Below are 13,172 nucleotides of genomic sequence, written 5' to 3'. Positions count from 1 at the left end.
CAATGCAGGAGCTGCCCCTAGCCTGCAGGCTCCAGGCCAGCCAAGGTGGGTGTCCCACCAAAGGAGGCAACTGGCAGCAAGTGGCAGTGCTGGCAAGTAGGCAGAGCCAGGCCGGCCAAGGTGGGTGCCAGCGGGGCCTCCCTGGATTGCCCTGCCCATCACCTCACAGATTGGCCCTGATCGCTGGTCAGGCCTAGGGATCCTACCCATGCACAAATTTCATGTATCAGGCCTCTAGTTAATAAATAATAATAATACAAGAATAAACTCTTTGAGTACTCACAACTGTTTTGCCTACCCCTATAGACTCATTAACCTGATAGATCTAACAAAAAGATGAAGTTAATTTTTATAAAAATAAAAATATTGAATTGTGTGAAAAACATCTTTGGATGTTCCATTTTGCCAATTTCAGATTTACCTACTATATATAAGCAACTGCAAACATTAGCATAAAGTTACCATGTAAACTTCTACATTATACTGATTTGTCCACTGGACTCTTTGGAAGGGAACCTTTAAATCTCAAATGTTTATTCCCAGTATTGTTTTCACTTCAACAAATATATTTACATTTCTGTCAACATGCAGTCTCTCACCAAGGTACTTATAACCTGTTCAAATTCCAAATTCATACCAAGTTTAGAATTTTTAATTTATAAGTGACTCTAGCATTTTTGCAATGTTCTTCAAAATGTTTTCAGAAGAACTAGCATTACATTTATATATATTATCTAATATTTTAAAAATCTTATATATGCTGAAAATACATATAGAGTATTAAATTTTTGCATCAATTCATGTTTCCTATTCAGGTTGTGCTCGTACTTTAGGATACTCTTTACATTTTCAAAACTGAACCCATATATTTGACAAAATACTGGTTGCCAAAATCTCTGTGGGGACTGAACTCTTTATTTCCTTGCATAAAGTACAAACTACTGGTAAAGTTCTTCATAAGTCAGGTCCTCTTCCTCTTGGGTGCATTCCTAGTCCATTCTTGTATTCCTCCATTGCATTTCTATTTATGTCCCTTTATCCAGAAGTTGATGCTGCATAATGGAGGCTGGAGTCCTATATATTTCCTGGATTTCAGTATTGTCCTTTCTGACTTGCACTGAATAAAATCTCTTGCACTTTGAATGCTCACTTGTGGTACAAGAAATTGTATTGAAATTTCTGTTGCCCCTGGATCTCTTACAAATGTCCTGACTCTTTTCTTTCCAACTTAAAAGTTGTTGGCAAGGAAAAATATCCTATTCTTGTTCAGTCTGCCCCTTGTCGGGGTAATCAATGTTTAAGAAAGACATGGAATCTCAGATAATTGCCTCTTATTCTTTCCCCACCCAAACAGTAGCTAGATCTTTTGTTACACTTGAAATATTAAGTCTTCTGAAGGAGTAACACGTATCTCAGATGAGAGCAAATGAAAGGTTAGTACTACTATTACTAATACTTCTGTCACTCACTGACCATAAAGGTTGATATATAATCTGACTGGCCAGGCGAATGTCTTTCTCCTCAGATTTCTGTGCTTCGAGAGGATTTCTTTTTAAAGGAAAGTGGGCCATTCCTTGCTCAAAGGTTACAATATATAATGTAGTTAATTTATTCAATTCAACATTGGGTGGTGGGCACACGGTGAAATATACTGATCTTATAACATAAAAATTCACACCTGAAACCTATATGATCATGTTGACCAATGTCACCCCAAAAAGTTAATAATAAAATAAGTTTAAATTGATATGTTAATTTTTAAAAGTGCAGTTCTATATAACTAGGAAAAACGTTTCTTTAATGAAAAAAATTAAAAGTAGAAATGGTATTTAAGGGGTATAGAAGAGAGAATCACTGAATTCAAGGATTTATACATTATTAAATCTGGAAGGAACACAAAAATATCATCTAATCTAAACTTTCCCAACTCCTATTCCCTTTTATAGATGAATGAAGATAGGGGATGTGCTCAAGATTATAATGATAAAATCAAAATACGGCTATACATAAAATCTCTTGGCTTCTAGTACACAAAGCTGATATATCATAGAGGCTTTATTATTTTATGTAGAATAAATTTTACTATGGTACTACCATAGCTAAAGTTTCCAGTGAGTAAAAATATTGCAAAACTGTATACCTGCAGAAAGATGTGAATGACTAAATAGAGAAATAAAGAATAACTTTGAAGTGAGACATTATTCATTTTGAAGCCAATAATTTTGAATTTAGGAAAATTTAGATATGCACTTGGCTAATACTTCATTTAGGAAATCTTTTACTGTAAAAAATCTTTTACAGTAAAATATTTAATCCAATTTAATAACTTGCAACAAGATTTTGAGTGAAATGTTTAAATATTTAAGAGAAAAATTTTTTCAAAAATATTCACACTGTATGATACTGAATCTAAGAAACCCTGCTAAAACTAAATGAAGAGAGATTCTAGCTGCTGCCATGGAAGAGGAGTTTGAAGTTTAGAGCTGAATCTAGTAAACTGTCTGCTTAACACCAAGCAAGGAGAACTCTCTTTTTAGGAATATAGCAGAATCTGAAATCTCTACAATGTATTACTCACAATGTCCAGTATATAATTCAAAATTATTAAACATGCAACAACCTAAGAAAGTGTGACTTTCACACACTGAAGACAAGCATTTTAAAACAGCTAATATAACTTCGCTCAGGGATATAAAATAAACTTGTAATAAATGACAAATAAAACATAATGGTAGATAAACAAAAACTATAAAACACTCAAATGGAAAATATAAAACTATCAGAAATAAAACATTACTTGATGGATATAACAGCAGATTGGAGCTAACAGAAGAGCCAGGAACATAAAGCAATGTTGAGGGCTGCCTGGGAAGGCACGTGGGCAATTTTCTTTAATTATTGTCAGCTGAACTCAAGGGGTAGAAAGAGCCATGCCCTAGGAACATGTTTCCCCAAGATGGTGGACACGTTGTCAGCTTGGCCTTCATATCAGCCCAGGTGTCAGCAGGGGTGGGACCCGGCATGCTAGGGCCTACTTAAGAATGCAAATAAGTTGTGATAACTTCCTGGGATTGGGAATATAAAATAAATGCACTGGGAGGGGCCGTCATCGTCTTCTTCCTGCCTCTCCAGCAGACAGGATGATGGCCCACCCAGCTCCTGGCTTAAAATTTATCTCTGTGTCTTCTCTCTTTATTTCTAATATTTCTCAATACCTGGCTGCCTCCACTTAGAACCGGTTCATTCATCTCTCTTTCCGTGTGGGATGCGGGAAAGGGAGATCCCTGACATGTCTGGCCCCTGTCGCATCAGGCCCCCACAATGCAAGAACAATAGAATTTATCCAACTTAAAGAACAGAGAGAAAAGATTGAAAGAAAAATTAAACAGAGTCTCAGGTACCTGTGGAACAGTATCAAAGTAACAAATATGGACTTGGAGTCTCAAAAGTGAAGAATAGAAAGAACAAGGCAGAAAAAATATCTGAAGAAATAAATACTGAAAATTCCCCCAAATTGGTTAAAGACATAAATCAATATTGAAGAAGCTTAGTGAACTCTAATCAGGACAAATACAAAGCAAACCATGTATATCATGGTCAAACTGCTAGAAAACAAATTTAAAGATAAAATCCTGAAAGCATCCAAAGGAAAATAACAGCTTACATACAAAGAAGCAGTACAAAATCCATAGGCATCATTAAACATAATAAATGCCAGAAAACAGTGGAATTATAGCATTAAAGGCCTGAAAATAAAACTGCGAATCCAGAATTCTTTTCCCAGTGAAAACATTTTCCAGAAATAAAGAAATAAAGATATTTACAAAAAGATGAAAACTAAGAGAAACCATTACCAGCCATTAGTAGAAATGCTAAATAAAATCTAGTAGAACAACAATAACAACAACAACAACAACAACAACAAACAAACAATATCAGAAGAAAATTCTGGCCTTGATTGGTTTGGCTCAGTGGCTAGAGTGTCAGCCTGCAGATTCAAGGGTCCCAGGTTCGATTCTGGTCAAGGGCATGGTCCTCGAATGCGGGCACATCCCAGTGGGGGGTGTGCAAGAGGCAACTGATCTACGTTTTTCTCTCATCGATATTTCTAACTCTCCATCCCTCTCCCTTCCTTGCTGTAAAACATCAATAAAATATATTAAAAAAAGAAGAAAATTCTGATAATAAAAAAGAAATGAAAAACAATGGAAATGGTAGTTGTTAAGGTCTCTTTTTTCCTCTTAGTTTTCCTGAAATACATTTGAATATTTAAGGCAAAAAAAAAAATGGTATTGTGGTTTATAACATATGTAGATCTAAATTGTTTGACAATTATAGTTTAAAGAGCAAGAGTAAAGTAATTGAACTATACAAATAGTCTTATATTTTACATGACTACAGTAGCACAACAAGAATTCTAAGTACATTGAAAATTTAAGAATGTATACAAAGAGACATCACTAAGATACCAGCAGATAAGTTAAAACAGATTTCTAAAAGAAGACACAATTAACCTAAAAGAAGACAGGAAAGAAAAATAGAGGAAGAGAAACAGAGAGAACAAGCAGAAAAAAAAAAGAGGAAAATAGTTGACCCCTATCTGACCATTTCAATAAATTCATTAAATATCATGGAATTAAAGACTATAATTAAAAAGATACACAAAAGAAAAATAAGAAAAAGACTCAATTATTTATTGTCTACAAGAAATATATTTTAAATATTAAAGATAAAGCTATAATAAAAGGAAATGGATAGAAAAACATATCTAAAAGGCTAATATGCAAAGTGTCCCTGTGGGAGTTTGTCCGGGAGACCGGGAGTTCTATCGCTCGCTATGACATGTGCTGACCACCATTAGGGCCTTCTGTCTGCCAACTGGGGCCTCCCTTCATTCCGCTTCATCCCCTTCTGTTAGCTGGCAGACAGAAGGCCCTAACTGGCCCTGATCACTGGCCAGGCCTAGGGACTCTACCTGTGCAGAATTTTGTGCACCAGGCATCTAGTACCATATAAATAGTATAACATTAGGCTGCAATGGTTACATTAATCAGATAATAAAATTCAGGATGAATAGTATTTATAAAAGAGAGATTTTATAAATATAAATAAGTGGGAAGATATGCCATATTCATGGATTATAATACATACTTGGTATCATTGAGACAGTCAGATTCCCAAACTGAATAAGCATTCAATCTAATCCCTTTCAATTCTTTTATATTTTATTTTCTCTATGACCATTTATCCCCTCTATGCTCTTCCCCCTACACCCATTTGTCTCCTCTTTGCAAACACCACACTGTTGTCCTGTCCATATCCATGAGTTCTCTCTTCTTTTTTTTGCTCAATCCCTCTACCCCCCAACACCACCTCATAGCCTGTCCCTGCCAACACTAGAGCTGTCTGTTTGCTCTCTATCTCTTTCAAAATCCTACTAGGCTTTTATTTCTCTTTTCCCTTCCTGCCTTTGTCTCTCTCCCTCCCGTTCTCTCTCTCATTCTTTTTGATAGAAACTAACAAGTTGTTTCTAAATTTACATTCATGCAAAAGACACAGAAAATCCACATTAAACCTGAAAAGTAAAGTTTGAGGACTTACACTACCAAACTTTGAGTCTTATTAAAAAGCCACAGAAATCAAGAAAGATGAAACTGACAAAAGGATTAATAAGTAGATCAATGAAACAAAATTGAAAATCTAGAAATAAATCCACATCGATAGGTAGTCATGGATTATCAACAAAGCTACCAAAGCAATCCAATGGGAGAGAAGTGTCTTCAACAAATGGTTCCGCAATAACTAGATATCCATATGTGAAAAAGTGAAGTTGGCTTCAATTTGTACAATATGCAAAAGTTAATCTGACTTGATTAATAGAACTAAACATAAAAATTAAGCTATAAAGTTTCCAAAAGGAACATCATCATGGTTTGGAAGTAGGTAAAGATTTCTTAGGACACAGAAAGCAATAAACATAAAATAAAGAATTGGATAAATTAGACTTCATCAGAAGTTCAAAACTTCTGCTCATCAATATACACCAACACAGTCTTGTTACATAGGATATATAAAGAACTTCTACAAGTTGATAAAAAAAAGAAACTCATCCTCAAAAATCCTGTGTAAAGGATTTGAAGAGACTCTTCCCTGAGGAATGTGTATGAATGACCAAACAACACATTAAAAAAAAAAATGCTCAACATCATCACTCACATGAGAAATGCAAATTCAAACAGAAGGGTTAAAAGTAACAACAATGACAACACCAAATGTGGATGAGCACATGTAGCAACTGGAACTCTCAGATATTACTGGTAGAGGTAAAAATGATGGAACCATTTGGAAAAAAAGTTTTTCTTTAAAAACTGAAATATACCTACTCTGTGACCCAGTAATTTCTTTCATAGTTACTTACCTAAGAGAAAAAAAAAAAGGCATTTTTCCATGAGGACTTGCACAATGTTCATAACAGGTTTATTCATAATACCTTAAAAACTGGAAACAAGCTAAATGTTCACCAAAATGAGAATGAGTAGACTGATATATTCATACAAGGGTACATTACTCATTAATAAAAAGAAATACATTATACTTCGACTGAAAAATATAAATTTCAAAAATATCCTGAGTGAAAGAAATTTCACACAAAAAATATACACACTATATGAAGTTAAGAACAGAAAAAACTTATCTGTGATGGAAAATATCAGACCACTCATTCCCTTTTTGAGAAAGATGGCAAATATTGACTGGTATGAGGAATGAAGAAACTTTCTGAATTAGTGGTACTGTTTTATACCTTTGAAAGGGCTTAAAAAACAATAGTCTTACATATTTGTTAAAATTCAACAAGTGGCATACTTAAGAACTGAGTGGTTCACTGTGTCTATGTTTTACCTTTAAAAAAGAACCATAAACAAAGTATACATAATGAAGCATTTAGGCATCAAATGCATTGATGTCTGCAGCTGTCTTTGCAATGTATCAAAAAAATTAAACTGATGGATACATAAAGGAACAATTAGATGAATAGATATAGTAAATGTAAATATATGGTTAACATAGTAAATATAGTAAAATGTTAATTGTAGAATCTAGATGGCAGATATATGGTATTCATTCTATAATACAAGTCTTTCAACTTTTGTATGTTTGAAATTTTAAAATAAAATGTTAAATTTTTCAATATCTTGCTTTATCCAGAAGAAAGCTGTTAAAGTTTGAATAGAAGTTATTAAGTATGATTAAGTATAAATTGGCCGCTTCTAAAAATTTAAATTAGCCAAAACCGGTTTGGCTCAGTGGATAGAGTGTTGGTCTGAGGACTGAAAGGTCCCAGGTTCGATTCTGGTTAAGGGCATGTACATTTGTTGTGGGCACATCCCCAGTGGAGGGTGTGCAGGAGGCAGTTGATCAATGTCTCTCTCTTATTGATGTTTCTAGCTCTCTATCCCTCTCCCTTCCTCTCTGTAAAAAATCAATAAAATAAAGTGATCTCTAAAAAAAAAAAAAAAAAAAAAAAAAAAAAAAAAAAAAAAAGAATTATGAGAAAAACAGCACATTTTCCCTATCTCTGAAAAGAACTCAACAAGGCTTTCTCCTCTCTGGAGGGGAGGAAGGAGGAAAAAAAAAATCACTGACCTTTTTTCTTTTCCTTTGCTTGGTTTTAGCTGAGTCTTGTCCAGCATTTCCATTCCCAAGGGACCCTGCTGAGGCTTTCCCTGCATGCTGTGGTCCAGAGGATGGAGCTGTTGGTGTAGGAGGAGGTGTATTCTCAGGGGAGTCTGGGTAGGACTTCATGCAAGATCCCTGCCCAAAGAGATGTGGCTTTGAAATCAAGTGACCAGGACTTCTACTAACATTTGATTTTGTTTAGTATCTCATGAATTTAACACTAGTTGAAGCTTACAAATATACAAATACAACTTATTATTATCATGTTCACAGAAATGGTGCCTCTATCTTGCCCCTAAAATGTCTAAATATCTTCACTTATAATCTGTCTAATCATTTAGATATAATAAGGAGTCCTCAGATACAGCTTCTAAATTTTCTGTGGGTTTTGTCAGATACAGACATTTCTACCTGAAAGTTCTGTTAACATTTAAAACTTACATGTTTCAAAAGGAACCTCTAAACTTGTCCCCCTCCCAAACTGGACACCTTTCAGACATTTTTTTGTATCAGTGTTGACCAGCCCTCTCCCAGTGTCTCAGGGTCATGGTTGATACCTCTAGCTCCTTCCACATCTAATTCCTTCCTTCTTTCAGAAATCCCTCCTATCTATCTGGTTCCATTGGCTATGACTGTCAGTCTATTCTCTCTTCCATTTAGAAGTACTTCAAATATTTAAAAACCACTATACTTCACAGCCTTTTCTACAGGCCAAACATCTCAGGTTCCTTCAACCACTGGTACATGTTTTCAGCTTCCTTCACTCCCTGTTAACTCTCCTTAGACATCTTCCACTGTGTGTCAGCGTCCACCCTATAAGATGGTGCCTAAACACTAAAACCAAAGAAAGCTTCCTTAATGTAAATCATAATATCGGCTCCTAAGAAATTTATAGGTAAATAAAAGTCTCTGTCTTTTTTTACATATGGTACTAATAACGTGTCATCCCATCAACCATACATACTAACCATACTATCTACTTGCCTATACTTCTCTATAATTAAAAAAAAAAAATTATGCTAAAATGTTGCAAAATATTTTGCTGAAATTCAGATATTGGTTTCTTTGATCTACATGCCTAGAAACATTATCAATTAGGAAGGGTAAAGCTAATCTAGCATAAATTGTTCTTAGGAAAAACAAGATAGCTCCTAAAAATTATTGCTTCCTGTGCATTAGCCATATGCTAGAAAAAAATATATAGAAAATTAAGTTGAATTAATATTAAACTTGCAAAATCAATATGAGAAACCCAATCTTAAATAGCTCAGTTCTTTATAACACTTAATGCTTAAGAAATGATAATCATTAAAATTGAAAACATTTTATATTAAATTCATGCCTTAAATTTCCAATTCCAATCCACTGTACATAGCACCTCCACTTGGATCTTCTAAAAACACCTATTTGAGCTCATGATGCTTTAACTAAGAAAACTTCAACACTTCCTTAATAACTAAGTGTCTAAGGCCTTAATTTTCTAATCTGACTTTTACTACCCCTTCCCAATGAATCCTTTCCTTGAATATTTTAATCAGAGATTTTTCTTTCCTTGTACAATTATACTGATGCTGCCTCTGAGGCAGAGTATTCTCCCCATTTGTACAGTCTCATCCAAGTCCTATCTCTCCTTCAACACTCAGCTTCCTCTTTGAAGTCTTCTTTGATTGTAATTAGGAAGTGGTTTTTACCTTCACACTGTCTATGCCCCATTTGGAAATTAGCATATGCTATCTTGAACTGTGTTTGTTTGCTTGCTCATTACTTTCCTTGTTTGTTTTACCTCTCTGAACAGAGATCATATCAGTCTCCAGAGTTCCATTTGTACCCAAAGAGATTAAGTCCAACAGGTCCTTGCTGTTGGTTGCTGATTTGTAAAGGTGATGAATAAGACTCTGACTTTAAGAGTGGCCATTCTCTTTGTGTTTAGTGAGGTGACCGGCCTCTGAATACTTCCCGTCCCCATGAATGTTCATTCTGACTACCAGTCACATAGGTTAATGGGTGTCTGGCAGGCAAGAGAGTTTGGGGCTGAACTAACATATTTAGTCAGGATGATTTCTGAAACTACTGCTCATACCTCCCAGAGAGCCCAGGAACCCAGCACACATAGACCATTTTTCTAACTGCTGGGGAGCTGGGAACAGCGGCTGTGGTTGCTGAGCAGTTGCCCAGGGCTGCTTGGCCACCCTGGAGAACCAAGAAAGGGGAGAAATAAAGAACGTTCCTAGCCATGCAAGCAATCCCTTGAATGTTAAGAGAAAACTAGGCTTGTTATGTTCACTGTACATTTCTTCAATTAGAAATGTTAACAACAAATTTGTGTGATGTTAATGAAAAGCATACTTGTACGCATATGCATAAAGAGAACATGTACCAAAGACCTTTTAAAAGGCGTTCTTTGACATCATAATTTGGGCTTGTAACATAAACAAATAGTGTTTAATCAACTGGGTAATCTTTAGGGACTTTAAAAGTATGCTGACTGATAATGATGTATGTCCTTTCCCAAGAAAAAAAGTATTTTTAATAGGTATAAACATTTTAATTCCTACTTAGATTCCAAGCCAATATGATACTTTAAGGAGCATAAAAAGATGTCAAAGTTTTGGCCTGTAATAATATGCTGTATAGCCATACGAGGTATATAATCATGGATCTATTAGGTATCTTAGAGCAGAGTTACTTAAACTTGGGAGTGTTCCCAGACCTCTTAGATTCATAGAATGGTTTCAGAGGGTCTTTGAACACCCTGAAATTGTATACAAAATCTGCAAATGTGTTTATGAGGAAAAGGCTTATAGTTTTCATCAAATTATCAAAGGGGCTTATCTATTTTTAGGTTATATGTTTCACCTAACTTGATCTACAACGTATTTTACAATTATACATGTAGATGTTAACCTAACCTCTGTGCTGCCCTCTCTATGGTTCTTAGACTCAATTATATGAATTTACTGCTAGTAAAAAAGGTCAAATATTAGTGAATTTACTTATTGGATGATATAAGATTTCTGGTTTTTAGGCCCAGGCTGCTTTACAGAGAATATTTTTTATATTGAAATTATACAAAGCCTTAAAATTGGCCCGAAGACTAAGTCCCCACAGGTGGGGATCTCAGAAGAGAAACTGGATCAGAAGAGATGTGATCCTCACAGGATAGGGCCAATCCACACCAAAGGACACATGGAGCTGTGTTTCTGTAAACCCATATTTAGAGATGGATCAATAACTAGAATGTAAATTATCAACAAATGTGAGGAATTAACATTACATGACTAATAATCCTCTCATCTGTGAGGCACAAATAGATAAATAACTTTTTTCAACGTTATTCAATTACCAAAACCAGTGGTTCATCTCCCATGGAAATGAGAAATGCCCTATAACTATCTCTCTTTAATTGAAGGGCTGGGAAAGCTAAATAAGGAAAAGGTGAAAAGGTTCATAGTATTAAGTGGTTGTTAGGACCAGGCACATAGCAGGTTCTCAATAAATATTTGTTTGAATGTTAACTGCCTTAAGATTCTTTGAGTAAAGGCCACAAGTCCCAACATAATCTTTTCCAAATAACTATTTTTATAAATACTGGACATGAGAAAAAAATCCATAGAAGTGTCAGACAGATTTTTTGATACTTACCTCAGCAGAGCTGTGATACTGAATGAAGGTCGCCGAAATGGCATGGCTGAATGGGTCTCCCGCCTTGGTTACCATGTCCTGTCTCACAAGAAGAGCCAGATCTACTAACTAGGAGATCAGAGCAATGGAAACAAAGTCAGAAAACTTGTAATAATCATCTATGTCACTGAAGTGGCAAACCAAAAAGCAGTACATTCCAAATGTTATTGAGAATACTGTCCGCCTAAAATTCTGTACTGTGGACATGAGCACATGCTTCCATTGACTGGCATATAAACTTCCCCTGAACAGAAATGATATGGGGTCACACACTTTATTTCTGAATCACTAAACAATCATTTTAAAATACAGATTTCCGGGCTTCAGGCAGATGTTTCTTTTCAGAGAATAGTTTCAATATTGAAATTATACAAAGCCCTCATACTCTAATACACTAGGACTGCTCTGGGGTGTAATATAGAAATTTACATTTTAAACAAGAACCAAGGAGATGTAGATGCTTGTGGTCTAAAGACCATGTTAGAGGACTCAGATTTTTTGCACCCATTCAAGTAGATTGAACATATTTAGAAAAGTATTTGAAGATCAAAAATAATCTCTAAACATGGCAGATATGTGCTTGGAATTCAATATTGAGACAAACTATGTAAGGTTTCAGTTCTAGTTGGAATAAAGTTGCATGAAATAGTTACTTTTACCCTAAACACCAACAGAACTGAAGATGCAAAGAAACTCAATTGAACTAAATCTCTGAAAATGATAAGACTGTCACAGAATAACTCATTGCAGTTCTCATCCCTGGTGGAGCAGCAGGTGGAGTAAGAACTGATCATGGACGGGGTTAAGGAGAAAGCAGCCATATAAGGGCTGATATGACAGATTAGAATTCTTACCTGTGCCACAGTTTCATACGCTAAATATGCCAAAATTTCCATAGCCATAACATCGGGTTTTATCTCCATACTGCTACAGTCCAACCAGTCCCGAAATTTGGAGGCTTTTTTGGCTAGCCAATAAAAAACAACAACAAAAACAAGTATAGAAAATGTTTGAAGTGCTTTTTTTTTTGTGTGTGTGGGGGGGAGGTTTAAATCCTCACCTAAGGTTATGTTTCCATTGACCTTTTAGAGAGGGTGAAAGAGAGGAAAAGACAAAGAGAAATATCTATGTGAGAGAAACACATTGATTGGCTGCTTCCCAAATGACCCTTCTTCCTCTCTCCCCCAACCCTCCCGAGCCTGCAACGAAGGTATGTGACCTTAACCAGAATCGAACCCAGGACCCTTTGGTCCACATGCCGATACAATGTCCAGTGTGCCAAACCAGCTAGGTCTTTAACTATTTTAATACTATCACAACGTGAAAAATGTCTCTTGAAAAATTGCATATGGAGGATAATGCATACAATATATAATGTTTTTAAAGTTTTATTAATCTACATATTCTAGCCTTAAGAAATTTCTCATGCATTGGGTTCTTTATTTTGTATTCATGATAGATAACATAGTAATCAAACCCACTTAATGTTTTGCACTTTTCCCAATATGTCGGAAAGTTTTCAGTTAACAGTAGCTTATGTTATAATAATAGTCAGAAGAGTTACTTGCTTGCCATAACTTTAACTTATTATTGTCGCAGGGAGGGGGGGGAATCTGCAAGGAAAAATAAAAACCTGTGATGAAAAAAGGAATGTACAGAAATTGTACTTATAATACCTTTCAACATATGTCTCTTATTAGAATAGGCTTAAGGTAGCGAATTTAGAATTAAATAGAATAAACTGATATCTGGCCTGATCTAATAAATACTGTGGTTATATTTTCCTTGTTACAAAGATGTCCAAATTCTTAAAC

General features: G+C 35.2%; 1 protein-coding gene across 2 annotated transcripts in view; it reads right to left on the bottom strand.

Annotated features, from left to right (window-relative positions):
• The window catches only part of SUPT3H (SPT3 homolog, SAGA and STAGA complex component), a 393,577-nt gene that overhangs the window by 79,220 nt on the left and 301,185 nt on the right, over window positions 1-13,172 (bottom strand). For both annotated transcript variants that reach the window (XM_045573190.1, XM_045573189.1), the window contains exons 8-10: window positions 12,213-12,325; window positions 11,320-11,427; window positions 7,645-7,812 (exon numbers count right to left, since the gene is read on the bottom strand). In XM_045573190.1, the coding sequence (XP_045429146.1) occupies window positions 7,645-7,812; window positions 11,320-11,427; window positions 12,213-12,325 (389 nt within the window). The remainder of the gene's footprint in view (window positions 1-7,644; window positions 7,813-11,319; window positions 11,428-12,212; window positions 12,326-13,172) is intronic.

This window comes from Pipistrellus kuhlii, unplaced genomic scaffold (assembly GCF_014108245.1).
Source record: "Pipistrellus kuhlii isolate mPipKuh1 unplaced genomic scaffold, mPipKuh1.p scaffold_m20_p_5, whole genome shotgun sequence".
NCBI lineage: Eukaryota > Metazoa > Chordata > Mammalia > Chiroptera > Vespertilionidae > Pipistrellus > Pipistrellus kuhlii.
This window is presented reverse-complemented; position numbering and strand designations above follow the sequence as displayed.